The 20286-nt window shown below is 44.5% G+C and overlaps 1 protein-coding gene across 1 annotated transcript in view; it reads right to left on the bottom strand.

Moving 5' to 3' along the window:
* Positions 1-20286, bottom strand: part of glsa (glutaminase a) — a 35205-nt gene extending 14919 nt beyond the window's left edge. Inside the window, exons 1-3 of the mRNA XM_060911514.1 lie at positions 19948-20286; positions 4975-5071; positions 4752-4870 (exon numbers count right to left, since the gene is read on the bottom strand). Coding sequence (XP_060767497.1) covers positions 4752-4870; positions 4975-5071; positions 19948-20165 — 434 coding nt within the window. The 5' untranslated portion in view covers positions 20166-20286. The remainder of the gene's footprint in view (positions 1-4751; positions 4871-4974; positions 5072-19947) is intronic.

Here is a 20286-nt window from a genome sequence, read left to right as displayed (position 1 = left end):
AGTCTTGTTTTTCTTGTAGGGTGAAACAGAAACTGGTGGAGTCAACCTGTCTTCCAGTTATTGACTACGGTGATGTGTTATATATGAATGCCTCTGCTCAGTGCCTCCACAAACTGGACAGTGTGCATCATGGTGCTCTTAGGTTTATTACAAACTGTAGAGCTCTAACTCATCACTGTGTCTTATACAGCAAAGTAAACTGGCCATCTTTATATGTGCGTAGGCTCGGCCATCGGTACGTGCTAATTTACAAGGCTATTTTTGAGATGACTCCATCTTACTGATCATCGCTTTTAATCTTGAATAATAGGGCCTACAGTCTTCGCTCTCAGGACTTGTTTCATTTTACTGTTCCTAAGGTGAGAACAGAAATGGGAAAGAAAGCTTTTAGATTTTCTGCTCCAACTACATGGAATAGAGATCTTGCAGTCACGTGACCGGAAAGTACACAGCCGCCATCTTGTCTGTAAAAAACACCGCTGAATACTGCTGCACTCGTGTACAGAATGGATCAATTTCAACCGACGGACTACACGGCTCATTTTTCTAATGAACAGATAACTAGATACATGTCTAAAATAAACGACCTACAGATTAGTGACCCTTATCGATTACCGGACGGAGTTTTCACGACCGTGTCAGTGGATATTGAACTGCCAGAGGTGGAATACCCAGACGTGTATAATTACCTCATCAACTTTCCCTCGCTGTTCAGTGGTGAAGCACTGCGTGCTTATAAATCTCTGCACAGTTATCTTTACAGAAATTCAGGATTTGTCAGCGACTCAGATGTGGCATCTTGTAAACAAGAAAATAACAATCCTCATTGGACGGGTAAGTCACTTAAGTATTACTAGTACTGATACTAGATATATCAGTAGTGTCTAGTATAGCACTGACCAGCCGATTATAGAATAGAATAAGGTAATTCCAGCTGTAATTCCAAATCGTTCGTCTTGTTTATGAGCAATTCCAGCGTTATGGACGTGACACTTGAACTCAAAATGGCAACAAATGACCCAGTGCATGTTTTATTGTCTCCCAGTATTTAAACAGGTGTTGCACATTTTAAGGCTGTACCATACTGGAGAAGTGATAGAACAAGAACAATTCCCATAGTACATCTAGGGCATGCCAGAAAACGCCAATAAAAGATGCGTTATGGATGTGACAGAAAAAGTATCACTTTTCTTGGGTGACTGTACATTTTTATCAAACTCTGTGAAATTGTAAACCTAATGTCGAAATGGAGATATCCGTTTGATAGAGGGGTCCAAGGTGAATATTAAAAAAAATCTTTGTTTAAAATATTTTGTATTTCATGCAGAGTTTCGGAAGGAAAAGTCAGCGTTATGGATGTGACGAAATTCCGTTATGGATGTGACGTGTCTGAAATAGACATGGCGTATGTTTAGAAAATCAGCAATTTAACCACCATAACCCTTTGAAAAACTCTCTAAATATCAGCTAAAACTATCAAAGTTCTTAAATAATATTTAGGACAGCTATTGTTTTGCTGTTTTGTGGATTTTAGCATACATTTCTGTGGCTTGTGGCAATAATATAGAATTGTACATGATCAAAGTTGATTTTAGCTTGCGTTTTACATTATAAGAAAGAAAGACTGACAGTGACATATTAGGTTGGTTACAAATTGGTTCAACTTATTCCCATCTGTAAAATACAGGCCTAGGTGATATCTCTGGGAGTGGTTTTGATGTTTTACATGTTGCTTTATTTTTGCATGGTGAGGTTGACATTTACATGGAATTGCCCACATCATGGATCTGGCGTTGGAGAGGTAGAGGCTTGGCAGTGGAGATTTGAGTGGCTGTTTTCTGAGCTTAGTCAACAGGCCGGCTCTGCCTACAGCCTCGCTTTTGCGTCCTCTCCCGGCGCCGCCTCCTTCGCCTGCCAGACCCGATAACAATCCACGGAGACCCCGCTGGTCTCGCTATCTCGTCCGGAATGTTGTGCATGCAATGGAAATCGCTACAAACCGTCATTTTCTGCTGGAAACCAATGTCCAGTAAGTCCATACGGTTGTAGTGGATATTGAAGTCCGGTACAGACGAACAACACGCAAAAATACACACAAAAAACATAAAAAACGTGCACAGGTAGGGAGAGCTTGTAACCGCAGCCGTTGTAGTAGAACTGTATATAGTAGGGTTTTCCAGAAGAAAAGGTAGAAGCACAAGTAGAAGGCGGAAATATGGCGTTTGACCGACAAGATGGCGTCTGTTTACAATCTGGATCGGCTGTGACGTCACATGCAAGATCTCTATAGTCTGCAGGCAGAGCTCAAACTTCAAAGTCTGGTATCTCTGAATGCATTCAAATCCATGACCAATTCCATTACATCCAGGCTTCAGGAGTGCAAATGTTTTATTGGAGAGCAAATATCTGACTAAACCTTGTAAATTTACTAGTTTTGATTTTGAACTTCAGGTTTTGTCTGTTTTGATGTGACGATGTAATTATGTTTTTGTTTGTGTTGATGTTTTGTTGTGACGATGTGATGGAACTTCATGTACTGCCATTCTTGGCCAGGTCTCCTTTGTAAAAGAGATCATGATCTCAATGGGACAAACCTGGTTAAAATAAAATAAATAAATTTTTAAAAAAAAAATCGAATTTGCAAAAAATAAAAATGCTCCGTTTCTCAAAATCCAGTGAATGGAGTGGAATAACTTTTTTATTCTCTCCACAATCTCGTCGTACATGGATTATAGATAACTCGGTGCTACGGTACACGCCTCGTTGGCTATCAGCTCACGTACGACTCAATTTCGTGGAATGACTTAAATATTCCAATGCTAAAGAAATCTTTCTATGTCCACTCTGGTCATCAGTCATGCCCAATAAGACAGAACTACCGTAAACATTTCCACTTCTGGTTAAAAATAATGCTCAAATCAGAAGGATGTGCTCATTACAGCTCATTGTGCAAATTTCTTTCCCTGCCGGGCCTTGGCTTTCTCTCTCTCTCTTCCTGTCTCTCTCTGATGTCTGTATGAATAACAAAGCCAAACGAAAATTAACTGAACTCCTAATTTGCTCTACAAGTTATGAAAACGAAGAGAACTTGTGGTTTGCACCAAGCATGTGCTGACTGGCCAGTGTTATTAGTTGACAGATGTGAGTGAGTTAACTCCGCCTTTTATTCCATGCACTTCCTACATATGTTTAAACCCAGCAGCTTTGAACAGGTTTTACTTCCTCATAACTGACTGGCAGCTGCAGCCTGGAAATCATTACTCTGTGTAATTAAAATTAACGGTCTGATTGTGAAACTTTGTAAAACTCTGTGTGAAACTGTTCCTTTTTCAGTTGATCAGATCAGCAACAACAAACATCCTGAAGCGCAAGTGTCACTGTTTTGTTTTTGTTGCGATTCCATCATGGAGAAAAACGAAAGGCCCGTACAGTCTCATGAGTCCGTGTCTCAAAAGAACGGCTGCGTGATCCTGAGAAAAATATCACATTGTGATTACTTTGCTGTATGCTGCGATCATGAGACGCCCCGCATCCTTATATTCAAACAAAACAACGAGCCTGTGATGGACTGCGGTTCAACGTCGACCTGCTGACTAAAGAAAACACGACTAAAGAGAACTATTTTTTTCTCTAGCCATCTGTGGTTGTAGTTGAAATATTTCGGTCTTGTCAGATTTAAGCAGGAGGAAGTGACTCAGCATCTGAAGCCCTTATTAAACTGGTGTGAGTCATCTGGCTCTTCTGAAACGTACAGAATAGCTGTGCATCATCAGCATAGCAGCCACGGCGTTTATGAATAACTGTACCCGAAAGCAGAACAGAACCTTGTGGAAAACCAAACCTTACTTCTGTTTTTACAAAGTCGTCACCATAAATATTTACACAGTGATATCAGGTAAGATCTAAGCCAGGAAAAAGCTGTCCTCTTAACTTTGAGGACATTTTCAGTCCATCTAGAAGAATGAGGTCATCTATGGAGGGCGAGTAATCCAAGCAAAAAGACACAACCCTGAAGTCAGTAGTTGGGCATTTACTACTTTAACCAGCGCTTTTTCAGCTATACAAGCTGTAAATCCTGACCAAGACAGACATTTCATGCATATTGTTCAACCCTCCTTCGTGATTTACACAAACATTGACATTACATATGCTAACGTTTGCTAGTCCACAAAAGCAGCATTTGAATAGATGGTAAAAACAAATTACGCAATTGCTTGCGACTGAATAGCAAATATCTTGTAATCCCACCATCTACAGTATTTTTGTCAGAAGTCCATGCCAGATGGAAGATCTCAGCAGGAACATTTCATCTGGCTGTGACAGAATGTCTTCCTGCTTCTGAATACTGCCAGCCAATCAGAAATGAGTATTATCCAACCCATGTAGTGTAATTTAAAAAAAACCAAACAGATAAACTGTCCCTTGGCCTAACACATATAAAGCAGTCCTGGATGGAAATATCTGTTTGGTATTAAAGACTGAGACGAGTCGCTGCAGACGATCACTGAAACACTCGGGTCAGGGTTTCAGTGAAACCTCACAGACACCAAACGCCTGAACACTACTGCATATTTAATAATGAGCTCTGGTAGACGCTCACAGAGCAGCCAATCACACAGCTGAAGCGCTGAATCGGTGATTACAAATTAATAATTCATTACTGGGGGACTGAGATGAGAAAAAGTCAACTGGCTTTTTGTATCATGAGCTCTCAGACACAAACACACACACGATAATGTGAGTCTTGTTACTTTTTAAAGAGGTGTCGATCCAGAGCTCCATCAGATGTGGTCTTCAGTGTGATCTTCAGCATCTCCATACACTCCTTCAGACGGGGATCTCCTGTACGCAGACCTGTTGCTTTCAACGCCTACACACACGCACACTTACCGTTTCAAATATTATTCTGCATAATTCCACATAAACTCATTCAAGACATGATAAGGCACTGTGTGTGTGTGTGTGTGTGTGTACCGTAGTAAACTTGTGTGCTGGGATTTTTTCTTGACCCTCGGCGATGGTATAGAAGAGCAGATCCTCCAGACTGGGCAGGATTCCTGCCTTCCTTCTTCTTTGGATAAAAGACACACACACACACACACACACACACACACGAGTGAGGACGTGTGCATCAGTCAGCAAGACAATCAACATTTTTTTTATGAAATACTGAAACAAAAACATTCAACTTCTCTCAAACGGTCAGTGAGGATTCAAGGCAATAAATAAATAATTAAAAAAAAAAAAATCACAGAACAGTAAATCACGTTGTTGATCTCGTGACTGCTTTAGCGAATATATCGTCACAACTCCGAGAGGAAGAGGCCGTATTACAGACAAATTTGCTCCAATGCAGGTGTTTCAGCACCACAACATTGGAAGAAAATCTTCAACCCCAATAAAGGTTTCTGTCCTGATCATCACTGACACTGTGAGGGAGAAGATGAGCGTCAGACAGAGGAAAGGCCCGAGGAAACGGAGGAAAAGCCTGAAATCACACACGGATTCCACACACTTCTGAACAAGGACAGTCCACCTCAGTGCTGCAGTGCATTGTGGGACAGCTGAGGAGCGTTTCTCCATGACGAAGGGGATTTAAAAAAATAATATCAAATAAAAAGGATGGAGCCTCTTTCATTGGCGAGATGCATCCAGAGATACATCACAGAGACAATCGGTCACATGAAGGCAGTTTAATATTCTATATCGTTGAAGAAGAACTTCGAGAACGTGTCCTTCTCCAAGCCGGCAATCCCATAATTCCCTTTGAAAAACATTGTGGACAAAACCACGTGAGAGGTTCTGCAACTCTCAGGGTACACTTTGTAATAATTCTATTATTATTATTGGAACATGAGCACAGACGGAACCGTAACACTGCCTTCTGCCCACCAGGAGAACGCTGCGAGGTCATCACACCCCCTGAATAGAACACACCACAGGACTACATCTGAACTTACAACTCATGGGAGATGCCTCGGTGATGTGATCTCTGGATGATTGGGAGGGGTCTAGAATGTGGAACATTTCATGAAAGAGTTCTAGAATGCACGAGGGTTTATTATTATTATTACTACTACAACCCCGGTTCCAAAAAAGTTGGGACAAAGTACAAATTGTAAATAAAAACGGAATGCAATAATTTACAAATCTCAAAAACTGATATTGTATTCACAATAGAACACAGACAACATATCAAATGTCGAAAGTGAGACATTTTGAAATTTCATGCCAAATACTGGCTCATTTGAAATTTCATGACAGCAACACATCTCAAAAAAGTTGGGACAGGGGCAATAAGAGGCTGGAAAAGTTAAAAGGTACAAAAAAGGAACAGCTGGAGGAGCAAACTGCAACTCATTAGGTCAATTGGCAATAGGTCATTAACATGACTGGGTATAAAAAGAGCATCTTGGAGTGGCAGCAGCTCTCAGAAGTAAAGATGGGAAGAGGATCACCAATCCCCCTAATTCTGCACCAACAAATAGTGGAGCAATATCAGAAAGGAGTTCGACAGTGTAAAATTGCAAAGAGTTTGAACATATCATCATCTACAGTGCATAATATCATCAAAAGATTCAGAGAATCTGGAAGAATCTCTGTGCGTAAGGGTCAAGGCCGGAAAACCATACTGGGTGCCCGTGATCTTCGGGCCCTTAGACGGCACTGCATCACATACAGGCATGCTTCTGTATTGGAAATCACAAAATGGGCTCAGGAATATTTCCAGAGAACATTATCTGTGAACACAATTCACCGTGCCATCCGCCGTTGCCAGCTAAAACTCTATAGTTCAAAGAAGAAGCCGTAACTAAACATGATCCAGAAGCGCAGACGTCTTCTCTGGGCCAAGGCTCATTTAAAATGGACTGTGGCAAAGTGGAAAACTGTTCTGTGGTCAGACGAATCAAAATTTGAAGTTCTTTATGGAAATCAGGGACGCCGTGTCATTCGGACTAAAGAGGAGAAGGACAACCCGAGTTATCAGCGCTCAGTTCAGAAGCCTGCATCTCTGATGGTATGGGGTTGCATTAGTGCGTGTGGCATGGGCAGCTTACACATCTGGAAAGACACCATCAATGCTGAAAGGTATATCCAGGTTCTAGAGCAACATATGCTCCCATCCAGACGACGTCTCTTTCAGGGAAGACCTTGCATTTTCCAACATGACAATGCCAAACCACATACTGCATCAATTACAGCATCATGGCTGCGTAGAAGAAGGGTCCGGGTACTGAACTGGCCAGCCTGCAGTCCAGATCTTTCACCCATAGAAAACATTTGGCGCATCATAAAACGGAAGATACGACAAAAAAGACCGAAGACAGTTGAGCAACTAGAATCCTACATTAGACAAGAATGGGTTAACATTCCTATCCCTAAACTTGAGCAACTTGTCTCCTCAGTCCCCAGACGTTTACAGACTGTTGTAAAGAGAAAAGGGGATGTCTCACAGTGGGAAACATGGCCTTGTCCCAACTTTTTTGAGATGTGTTGTTGTCATGAAATTTAAAATCACCTAATTTTTCTCTTTAAATGATACATTTTCTCAGTTTAAACATTTGATATGTCATCTATGTTCTATTCTGAATAAAATATAGAATTTTGAAACTTCCACATCATTGCATTCCATTTTTATTTACAATTTGTACTTTGTCCCAACTTTTTTGGACTCTGGGTTATATTATTATTATTATTATTATTATTATTATTAAGAGAAGGGCTCTAGAAATTGGAATCCTTGATGAAAGTATTTTAGAATGTGGGATGTTTGTTCAAAGGCTTCTGGAAGGTGGGACGCTTGTTAGAAGGGTTCAAGACTACAACTGTTGGAGGGGTTCTAGAATGATTGTTAGAAAGGCTCTAGAAAGTAGAATTACTTGATGGAAAGATTTTAGAATGTGAAAGCTTGTTGAAAGGGTTCTAGAAGGCTTGTTAGAGTTCTACAATAGGGACTAGAACATAGAATGCTTGTTGGAGGGGTTCTAGAGTGCAGAATGCCTGTTATAATGGCTCTAGAAAGTGGAATTCTAGATAAATGGATGAATTCTGGAATACGGGATTCTTGTTGGAAGAGCTCAAGAATATGGGTGTGTGTGGGATGGTTGTTGTGAAGATTCTAGAATTTTGAAGGCATGGCAGAAAGGTTTTGTGGAACGTTTGTTGAAAGGGCTCTAGAAGGCTTATTAGAAGAGTTCTGGAACGTGGCGCTAGACAGACTCCTTGATGGAGGGCTTCTAAAGTGCAGTATGCTTGTTAGAAGTGGAATTCTAAATGAAAGGACGAATTCTAGAACATGGGATGCTTGTTAGAACGGCTCTAGAACACGGATGAACGTGGGGTGCTTGTCGAGAAGATTCTAGAATGCTGAAGGCTTGATAGAAGGGTCCTATGGGATGATTGTCGGGAGGGATCTAGAACGTTTGTTCGAGGGTTTCTAGACTGCGGAATACTTTCTGGGAGGGTTCTAGAAATGTCGAATGCGTTGCCATGAAGGTTCTAGAATGTGCAACATTTGTTGAAAGTTTTAAAACGTTGAATGCTCATTGGAAGGGTTCGAGAACGAGGACAGTTGGTATGGTGGAAGTGGAACGCATCAGAAATGTCCGAGAATGTGGAAGTACTGTTGGAGAGATTCTAGAACATGCAGTGGTAGAAAGGCATGGGCATAAGGAAGGTTCTAGAATGCGTCATTCTTGAAGGGATGACAGACATCAACAAAAAAGCGAATGAAACAAAACCAAAAAATACTTACAGGACAAATGGAAAAGTGAGCAGATCGATCACCACAGGAACACCACACACACACACACACACACACACACACACACACACACACACACACGGTCAATGAAACATTTACTCATAAAACGAGCATGTGATACAAAAACATCATCATCATCATCACACACTTCAGTGGAGTACAGAAATACAGATGTGATATAGAAGTGCAAGTTCTAGTATAATAATAATAATAATAATAATAATAATAATCAGTTTTAAAGGTGTGTAAAGACGTAGCATGGATGCTAACAGTACATTCGTCATCAGCTGTCAGGCTGTGTCACACTTTAGCATCAGCGCTAAACGAAGCTACACTTTAGCCTCCACTTCCCTGAAGTGAACATCCTGCTGTTCAGAAACTCTGCTAATGGACAGTTCCTGCTTTAGGAGTGTGTTATTATCTCACACACACACCACAGACGCAGAGGATACACTGATGACCTTCAACAGTCAGAGAGAGAGAGAACGAACCATCTGTCTATCTCCATGGAGTCACTGGAAGATCATATGACCATGGTTACTGTGTGTGTGTGTGTGTGTGTGTGTGTGTGTGTGTGTGTGTGTGTGTGTGTGTTGAGGCACTTTCCAACATACATGTGTCAAAAATATTGTTGATGTTTGAACCAAAATGTTGAGGAAATTTCCAAACTGGTGTTGAGCTTTAGTCAGTCAGTACGAGTGCACACAGCATCATCGATTATTTAGCCATTATTTGCCGAAGGCGAGGTGACTATCGGTGAATAATGGCCGAGATGAAGTCGAGGTTATTATTCACTGAGGTGGATAATTGTGTATAAATACACAGGTGATGATTTTTTTTTTAAATTCGTATTAAGAAGTTATTTATTTCAATCTTCAAAAGTGATATGTAAATGTAATAACTTTGCGGTGCAGACTCGTGTCACCTCTCTACGCTGAGTCACAGGAAATACTTTGCTTTGAAATCGATAAATTAAATCCAACCCCACCTTCCCTTTGAATAGTTTTAGACCAAAGTTTGGCGCATCTTTAATGCTTTTAGGAACAGCACTTTCTTTCATCATCTGTAATCCTTCCTCACTTACGGTGACGAAGCGATTGGACGCCATTTTGCCGAGTCGCTCGAGGTGATTATTGACAAATGGTCAGAATCTCTCGGCCAATCAGCTCGATTTCCTATAATCACCTGAGTATTTATACTAAATAATAATAATAGCCCTGATAAATCTTGTCAAACAAATATTTCAGAACCTATACAAAATCAGTAAAGGCTGCCGACAAGGGAGCTCTCCGTCACTACTACGGTTTGCATTAACAATCGAACCTCTCGCAATAGCGATACGTTCACGTGCGTACTTCCGGGGAAGAACAGTGGGATTGAGAGAACACAGAACTGCCCTTTACGCAGATGACATAATTTTATTTGTGCTCAATCTAAGAAAATCAATTCCAGCCCTATTACAGCTAATATAAATATTTGGAAATGTGTCCGGATAGAAGGCGAATAATAATAAATGCTCTGTATTACTACTTAACGCAAACGAAAGAATACGGGCGGCACGGTGGTGTAGTGGTTCACACGGTCACCTCACAGCAAGAAGGTTCTGGGTTCGAACCCCATGGCCGACAGAGACCTTTCTGTGTGGAGTTAAATTATTAATTGAATTAAAAGAACAAATCCGATTCCTGAAGTAATACAATTTAATGTTGTAGAACAGTTTGAATACTTCGGAGATTCTGCCCAAACCGGAACATGTTGTTAATGCTAATTATGAACCCTTGATGAGGGAAATTAAAGAGTCCATTGACACATGGATGTCATGACCAATGTCTGTGATTGGAAGAATTAATATCTTAAAAATGAATGATCGAGGGGGTCTAAAGTGTCCAAATTTAATGTGGTACTACGGGGCAACACAGCCGAGATCGATTACACTTTACTTTTCGACAAATGACTCTCCTCATTGCACGGAGATGGAATCTCACAATCTGAAATGACCTCTTCCTCTATACTTCTACTGGGACACAATGAGAAAATTACAAAAACAAACAAAAAATCCAATTGTAAAGCATATGACAAAGATACGGTACGATATAAAAGAGTATCTAAAAGAACAAAATTCACTATCTCAGTTTAGTCCTACATGAAGTAATCAGTTTTTGGGGTTTTTTGTACCAGGAACAGCAGATGCAGCATTTAAAATATGGAACTCTATTGCCGCTTTTCTACTACAAACGCGGCTGAGCCGTGCCGTGCTGAGTTGGGCTGAGTGGGGCTGTTGGAGTTGCATTTCGACTACAACCGCGCTGAACCGTGCTGGCTGGAAGTGGGTGGACACATTGGGTGGAGTTAGCGAAAGTGGGTGGACGTCACGTGATGTCGTTAAGCGGCGCAAACAGTGATATCAGTGATCTTTTAAGCGGTAGTCTCACGACCCGAATAGTAAACAATAAACATGGAGGACATGGAGTCGTTAGTGTTGCTGGTCTTGGTGCTGTGGCTTGTTGTCACCGACAACGCCAACAGATACTGGCAAGAGCGTATAGATGAGGCGAGGCACATAAGGCTTCAGAAATTCTCGTAATTCGTAATTATTATTCTTCCGGGTTTGCGGTGTTTACAGATCCCAGCGTGCTCGCGGGGCGTGTGGGCATGTGAGGACACTCCTCCTCACCAATCAGTGCACAGGGGAGTGTCTGCTCACGCCCCCAGCCTCACTCGGCTCGCTTTGGCTCGCTTCAGCCCCACTCCAAAACCGTGCGAGTTTTAGGGGCTAAGCAGGGCTGAAGCGAGCCGAGTCGTGCTGTTTTTTGGTAGTCGAAACGCGAGCCGTGTCGGGCTGAAGTGAGCTGAAGCGAGCTGAAAAAGGGTAGTGGAAAAGGGCCATAAGCGACTTAAAATGGTCAGCGATCTTTATTTACCGGATTCAAATATTATGAGGTCTTTTGAAGAGCTGAGGTCTAAATTTAGTCTTGACAGGAAACATTTTTTAAAATACTTACAGCTTAGACTCTTTGTTAAGGTGAAGCAAAATAATGTACTTTCCAAACCCTCTCTCTCTCTCTCCTTTGGAAGAAATGCTAAAGAAGGACTGCTTTCAAAGGGGTCTTAGATCAGTTTTACCATCTATTGATATCTCAGTCATTAGAAAACTCAAAATATAAACTTGTAGGTAACACAGTCTGTCTAAGAACTACAACACAGTCCCTTTAAGAAACTACAGGTCCCATCGGCCAGCTTCCGCGTTGACCTGCGTCACGGCTGGGCGGGATCACCTACGTCACATCCTCCAGGAAGCCATAAGTAACCCGGAAACTTCCAACTCGGTCTCTTTGGTGCTGTGAATCCCGTCGCAAGCGGCGTTCTACAGAGATAAAGAGGCCGCTCACCAGAGCATCCAAGATACAGACGTCTTTTCTCCCGAGAAAAACGATTCAGCACGGTTTTTGTTTACCCTTGGCCACGGTAGAACTACTTAAATCATGCTATCTCTCTCTCGGTTGAGCTACAGCCGGTTTTTGTTTGTCTATTGTCAGTAACGTTACGAACTGCCGCCAAGCAGTTAATTTAAAGTTAGAAGCGACCGGGCTTCCTTCTAACAAAGCGCTGTGCACATTGTTTGATCAGAGACTTCTTTTCATCACGAGCGACCACGCGCCGGACCAAGAAATTCTCTGCGCTTCACGGAGGCCTCCACAACTGTGAAACTCCAAAAGTCTCGGAACATCTCCATAATCTTGCTCTATAAGCGAGATACTGAAGTAAGATTGGCATTTGGGCAAAAAGACTAGTCTTAGGAATTAGTTTTATTAAGTAGTGTGAATTTAAACTCAGGAACGGTTTAATTGTTTACACTGTAGACACGCAGCGTGTTGAATTGATGATTGTTCCATTTGTGTTGATCTCTCAATTGTTTAATAGATAGGTTTTGCATGCTTTCCTCTATTCCTTTCTAACACTTTAATTTCATTATTACACATATTTTGACCTCATCAAGGTTTCAGTGGATTTAGGAATGTATAAGCTAGTGAATTAGCAATCAGAGCTACTTCTTTTGTTGTAGGCCACAGGCCTCACAACACACCTTAGCTAGCAACACAAGGCTAATCTTTGTCTCCACCACGTGGGTTAGCTACCAAAGCTAACTCTTTTGTTCTACTTAGAAACACGTGGTGAACCCCACACCTCAGATAACTAACACACACACACACACACACCACATCTTAGCTAGCAACCAAAGCTAACTCCTTTGTTCTCCTCAAATCCCACGTGGTGACCCCCACACCTCAGATAACACACACGCAAACACACACACCTCAGACAGGATTCCAATCACTCTCACACACACAGTATATAATGTATTCAACTGCTATTATTCATCTTTATCTTTGTTATAATAAATTAAATTATTATTGAAACTGTGTGTTTATTTGTTGTACCGATATTTTTGAAAGCCATCCAATCTCAAAAGAATTCCAAGGTGCATACGAGTTATGTAATACGGTAAGTCATCATAATAATTTGGAATATACCATAATTTACCTGTTTGGTAATTTATTATTAAGCACCAAAATTAATGAGACTGATTTAATGAAACTGATGTAATGAGATTGATCTAATGATTTAATGAGACTGATTTAATGAGATTGATCACTTAATTACCAATTGCACCTACAAACTGACCGCCTGGAAAGAAAGCCTTCAGCTGGATATATCAGAGGACGATTGGAAAGCAGCCTGTACCAAAGCTCACACTAAATTTATCAATACACGCCTTAAATTAACCCAGTACAAATGGCTAATGCGGACTTACTGTATGTAACACCAAGGGAATCGAATAAATACAACAAAAACATACCAGATACATGCACAAAATGTACAGAATCCAAAGGAACACTCTCACATTGTGTGTGGCAGTGGAGGGAAATTAAAAAATTCTGGGAAGAGGTAAGAGTGGTTATTAAAAAAATTCTCTCAAAAGTTTTATTGGATCCCAAATCCAATTCCTGCTGGGTTTACATCCAGGAAAACATCGTCAAAGCAAGCAAGTATTTATAGAGCTCAGCTCGATTAATGCAAAAAATAAAATGTATTGCATTGTTATGGAAATCAACTCACAGACCAAGTATCAATGGATAAAACAAATACTGTCGTCAACTTTACCATTAGAAAGGATAACGTCCGTATTAAAGGGTAAAGAGCAGGCATTTGAGGGCATATGGACACCCTTCATTAACTATGTTAAAGCATATACGCAGAGCCATGGCCTCACTTTTCATTTATAAATGCCTTGAGACCTCAAGAATGGCACAGAAATAGTTTTAAGCATCAACAATAAATCTAATATTGTAATTTTTACGGTTAAAATGATTCCTATAGGTAGCGATCTGAGTGAATGGCTTTGACATCTGTAACATCACAGCAGGAAGTCTATCGGTCTCATCGCCATTTCCGCTATACTAAAACACAGCTGACTGCAACTCCGATCCTCCATTTTGAGCTAATTTATCGCCATGCCACGTAGATGTGTTACTGGCGGGTGCACCAACACGACAGAAGGTGGATTTACGTTGCATTCACGGCCCAAGAATGTTCAAACTGCAAAGATTTGGACGCGTTTTGCGAGAAATTCACAGGTCGGATACCTACGAAGTGGTCTCTCCTCTGCTCTGCACATTTTACTGAAGACTCGTACGAGACCTCTGATCTGTTGAGGAGCGTTGGCTATAAGCCTGTATTGAAAGAGGGTGCAGTGCCAACAATTAAAGGAAGAGAAAACTACAAGAAAAGGAAAATAAGTTCAATTGCACCAGTTCTCCTGGAGTGTGAGCCGAGCAGTAATGGCGGAGTACTCGGTCTGGAGAAAACGGAGAATGAGTGGACCAGTCATCAGATTTCTTTGCTGGATATGCTTCTTTTTTCTGCTGGATATGCTCGCCTCAGCAGCAATATCTCGCCCTTACATGGAAGAAGTGAATGAACGAAGAACTGAAAGTCAGATGGTTTCAAAACAATCAGCCACAAGCTCGGCCTTCAAGAAGTGAGAACGCAGATGGGTAAGCTCCGACTCTCACTTGGATACAAAAACAACAACATTTGTTGTTTACCTGCATTTAGATTAATCCATGTAACTTGTATTGTGTGTTTAAGTTAGCGGTATAAGATTACTTAATTTGCTTCAGAATGCGATTGTCTCAGTTCATCTGATTATTTAAATGAGCCTTTTACGTTTTATCAGTGAAAATGCATGCATGTACATGTATGTTACATAAGTTATAGCACCCATCCTGTTTTACTGAGAGTCACGAGACTGTCAGTTCAATTCCATCCAATTCTCTAGACGGCTGTATTTCGTAAGGTGGGGGCCTCCGTGGCCGACGTGTTACTATCGGATTCACTTTCCGAGGGTTCGAACTGATACGGTTCTACATATGTAGCAGAAGCATGTACACACACTCCAATTTCAGGACTATCACGGTCAGATGAATCTTCAATAAATCTAAACGAAGAGGCCGAGGCCATTGCAACCGCTCTCGCCTGCCGAGTTTGGCTTTGGTCTATCGCACCGGTTCCCGCTGCGACGTCCCACGCTCAGGGCTGGCTGGCTCAGCGGGGCAGCTCCAATGACAACTCTGCGGTCGATTTTAATTCTCAAAAATATATATTTTTTATTCCCATTTATGCAGCATACAAGAGTCAAGGTTGGAGATACTATCCACTCAGAAATTTACTTAAAAAATAAAAGGTTCTGCGTATCTGCTTTAAGGATTTTGATTTAACAAGTGAAGAGAATGAATGATTTTGTGGACAGTGACACTGCAGTTGAGCTTATATAACTTATTTTCTTATTTTTATTTTCTTCTAAATATGTTTACTGCAAATTTATCTCATTTGATAAATTTTGCCATATACTAGAATAAGGAGCATTTTGTTGTTTGTTCTATTTATTATAATGCAGCTACTTTATATGACATGAAGATCTGCAGCTGTATTTGTATGAAAATTTGCATTAAAAAAAATTGTGGGGAAAAAATGTAATCACAGCCCTGATGAATCTTGTTAAATGCATCTGGTTCAGGAGCGATTCATTTCTAATCATTTGGAAAGTAACTGAAGATTATTTTTAACTGTGAAACTGAGTATCATTCGCTCTGTGGCAGGGCTCGAGGACACAACATTAGGTTAATATCATCCTCATCACCACCATCCTCCTCCTCCTCCTCACCACCATCCTCATCACCACCACCCTCATCATCACCACCACCCTCATCACCACCAACATCCTCCTCCTCATCACCATCACCCTCATCATCACCACCATCCTCATCACCACCCTCCTCCTCCTCCTCACCATCACCACCATCCTCATCAGCACCCTCATCACCACCAATATCCTCCTCCTCATCACCATCACCCTCATCATCACCACCATCCTCATCACCACCCTCCTCCTCCTCCTCCTCACCATCATCATCACCACCATCCTCATCAGCACCCTCCTCCTCTTCCTCCTCACCATCACCCTCATCACCACCACCATCCTCATCACCACCATCCTCATCACCACCAACATCCTCCTCCTCATCACCATCACCCTCATCATCACCACCATCCTCATCACCACCCTCCTCCTCCTCCTCACCATCACCCTCATCACCACCATCCTCATCAGCACCCTCCTCCTCTTCCTCCTCACCATCACCCTCATCACACCACCATCCTCATCACCACCATCCTCATCACCACCAACATCCTCCTCCTCATCACCATCACCCTCATCATCACCACCATCCTCATCATCACCACCATCCTCCTCCTCCTCCTCATCACCACCATCCTCATCAGCACCCTCCTCCTCTTCCTCCTCACCATCACCCTCATCACCACCACCATCCTCATCACCACCATCCTCATCATCACCACCACCCTCATCACCACCAACATCCTCCTCCTCATCACCATCACCCTCATCACCACCATCCTCATCACCACCCTCCTCCTCCTCCTCACCATCACCCTCATCACCACCACCATCCTCATCACCACCACCACCATCCTCATCACCACCATCCTCATCATCACAATCCTCATCCTCCTCATCACCACCATCCTCATCCTCTTCATCACCACCATCACCCTCCTCCTCCTCCTCCTCCTCCTCACCCTCCTCCTCACCATCATCACCACCCTCCTCCTCCTCCTCACCATCATCACCACCCTACTCCTCACCATCATCACCACCCTACTCCTCACCATCACCACCACCACCCCCTCCTCCTCCTCACCACCACCCTCCTCCTCCTCACCATCACCCCCCTCCTCCTCACCCTCCTCCTCACCATCATCACCACCACCATCACCCTCCTCCTCATCCCCCTCCTCCTCCTCACGACCCCCCTCCTCCTCCTCATGATCCTCCTCATCACCACCCTCTTCACCACCCTCCTCCTCCTCCTCATCACCACCCTCCTTCTCCTCCTCATCATCATCATCCTCATCACCCCCTCCTCATGACCCTCCTCATCATCATCATCACCATCCTCCTCCTCACCCCCTCCTCCTCATGACCCTCCTCCTCACTATCATCACCACCCTCTTCACCACCACCCTCTTCACCACCCTCCTCCTCACCCTCCTCATGACCCTCCTCCTCATCATCATCCTCCTCCTCCTGACCCTCCTCATCATCATCACCATCCTCCTCCTCCTCACCATCCCCCTCCTCACCCTCCTCATCATCATCACCATCCCCCTCCTCCTCACCATCATCACCACCCTCTTCACCACCCTCCTCCTCCCCCCCATCACCACCTTCCTCCTCCCCCATCACCCTCCTCCCCCCATCACCACCCTCCTCCTCCTCATCACCACCCTCCTCCTCATCACCATCACCACCATCCCCCTCCTCACCATCACCACCCCCCTCCTCCTCACCACCACCCCCCTCCTCCTCACCATCACCACCCTCTTCACCACCCTCCTCCTCCTCCCCATCACCACCTTCCTCCTCATCATCACCCCCCTCCTCCCCCCATCACCCTCCTCCTCCTCCTCACCCTCCTCCTCCTCACCCTCCTCCTCATCATCATCACCACCATCCCCCTCCTCCTCACCATCACCCTCATCATCACCACCATCCTCATCACCACCCTCCTCCTCACCATCACCCTCATCACCACCACCATCCTCATCACCACCATCACCCTCATCATCACCACCATCCTCATCATCACAATCCTCATCCTCCTCATCACCACCATCCTCATCCTCTTCATCACCACCATCCTCATCCTCTTCATCACCACCATCACCCTCCTCCTCCTCCTCCTCACCATCATCACCACCCTCCTCCTCCTCCTCCTCCTCACCATCATCACCACCCTCCTCCTCCTCCTCCTCACCATCATCACCACCCTCCTCCTCCTCCTCACCATCATCACCACCCTCCTCCTCCTCCTCACCATCATCACCACCCTCCTCCTCCTCCTCACCATCATCATCACCACCCTACTCCTCACCATCATCACCACCCTACTCCTCACCATCACCACCACCACCCCCTCCTCCTCCTCCTCACCCCCCTCCTCCTCACCATCATCACCACCCTCCTCCTCCTCACCATCATCACCACCACCATCACCCTCCTCCTCATCCCCCTCCTCCTCCTCACGACCCCCCTCACGATCCTCCTCATCACCACCCTCTTCACCACCCTCCTTCTCCTCATCATCATCATCCTCCTCCTCATCACCCCCTCCTCATGACCCTCCTCATCATCATCACCATCCTCCTCCTCACCCCCTCCTCCTCATGACCCTCCTCCTCACTATCATCACCACCCTCTTCACCACCACCCTCTTCCTCACCCTCCTCATGACCCTCCTCCTCATCATCATCCTCCTCCTCCTCATGACCCTCCTCCTCATCATCATCATCATCATCATCACCATCCTCCTCCTCCTCACCATCCCCCTCCTCACCCTCCTCCTCATCACCATCCCCCTCCTCCTCACCATCACCACCCTCTTCACCACCCTCCTCCTCCCCCCCATCACCACCTTCCTCCTCCCCCATCACCACCCTCCTCCTCCTCCTCATCACCACCCTCCTCCTCCTCCTCATCACCACCATCCCCCTCCTCACCATCACCACCCCCCTCCTCCTCACCACCACCCCCTCCTCCTCACCATCATCACCACCCTCTTCACCACCCTCCTCCTCCTCCCCATCACCCCCCTCCTCCTCCTCCTCACCCTCCTCCTCATCATCATCACCACCATCCCCCTCCTCACCATCACCCCCCTCCTCCTCCTCACCATCACCACCATCCCCCTCCTCACCATCACCCCCCTCCTCCTCCTCACCATCACCACCCTCTTCACCACCCTCCTCCTCCTCCCCATCACCACCTTCCTCATCACCCTCCTCCTCCTCCTCCTCATCACCACCCTCCTCATCACCCTCCTCCTCCTCATCACCACCCTCCTCATCACCCTCCTCCTCCTCATCACCACCCTCCTCATCATCATCACCACCACCCTCCTCCTCACCATCACCACCCCCCTCCTCCTCACCACCACCCCCCCTCCTCCTCCTCATCATCACCACCCTCTTCCTCCTCCCCATCACCACCTTCCTCCTCATCATCACCCTCCTCCCCATCACCCTCCTCCTCCTCATCATCATCATCATCACCACCCTCCTCCTCATCATCATCATCATCACCACCCTCCTCCTCATCATCATCATCATCATCATCACCCTCCTCCTCATCATCACCACCATCCCCCTCCTCACCATCACCACCCTCTTCCTCCTCATCATCTTCCTCATCATCATCACCACCCTCCTCCTCCTCATAATCATCATCATCATCACCACCACCACCCTCATCACAGGCTTCAAAGTAAAATAAAATTTGACAGTAAAGATTAAATTATTTGCTGTATACCTTAAATCACCATCAAATGTACTCTCAGTGCATTTCAAAAAGCCAGTTATTTGCTAAACTGTATATCGCGATATCGTGTCTCAGTACCGCGATGCTGTGGTGTTTGTGTGATGATGCTAATGCTAACAGAATGAGCGCATGAGTAAGGCGCTGTGGTGTTTGTGTGACGATGCTAATGCTAACAGGATTCGGGTATGAGTAAGGCGCTGTGGTGCTCTGAGAGCGGACTCACTTCTCGCTGGCTGCATCTTTGCAGTTTGTCGGCTGATCGCCGCTCGTGCACAGATACCGGCGGCATCCTCCGGCTGGAGCGCGCGCACCTGTCGCCGGTGTGATCTTACCACAAGCGGCTCGTGACGTCTTATCCCGAGCGGCAGCGCACAATAACGGCCGCGTGCGGCTGGGTCTGAGCAGCTCCCTCACAGCGACCGGGCACCGGAACGGCAACATGTCGGTCTCGCGCCGCGGACGGGCTTCACTGTTCACGTTAATGCGACCGGAAGTCACGAGAACTCTCGATATAAACCCCGCATCCGATTAATCCTGCTCCGCTTGCTCCGCCTCTGCTCAC

Source organism: Neoarius graeffei, chromosome 27, assembly GCF_027579695.1.
Source record: "Neoarius graeffei isolate fNeoGra1 chromosome 27, fNeoGra1.pri, whole genome shotgun sequence".
Taxonomy (NCBI): Eukaryota; Metazoa; Chordata; class Actinopteri; order Siluriformes; family Ariidae; genus Neoarius; species Neoarius graeffei.
This window is presented reverse-complemented; position numbering and strand designations above follow the sequence as displayed.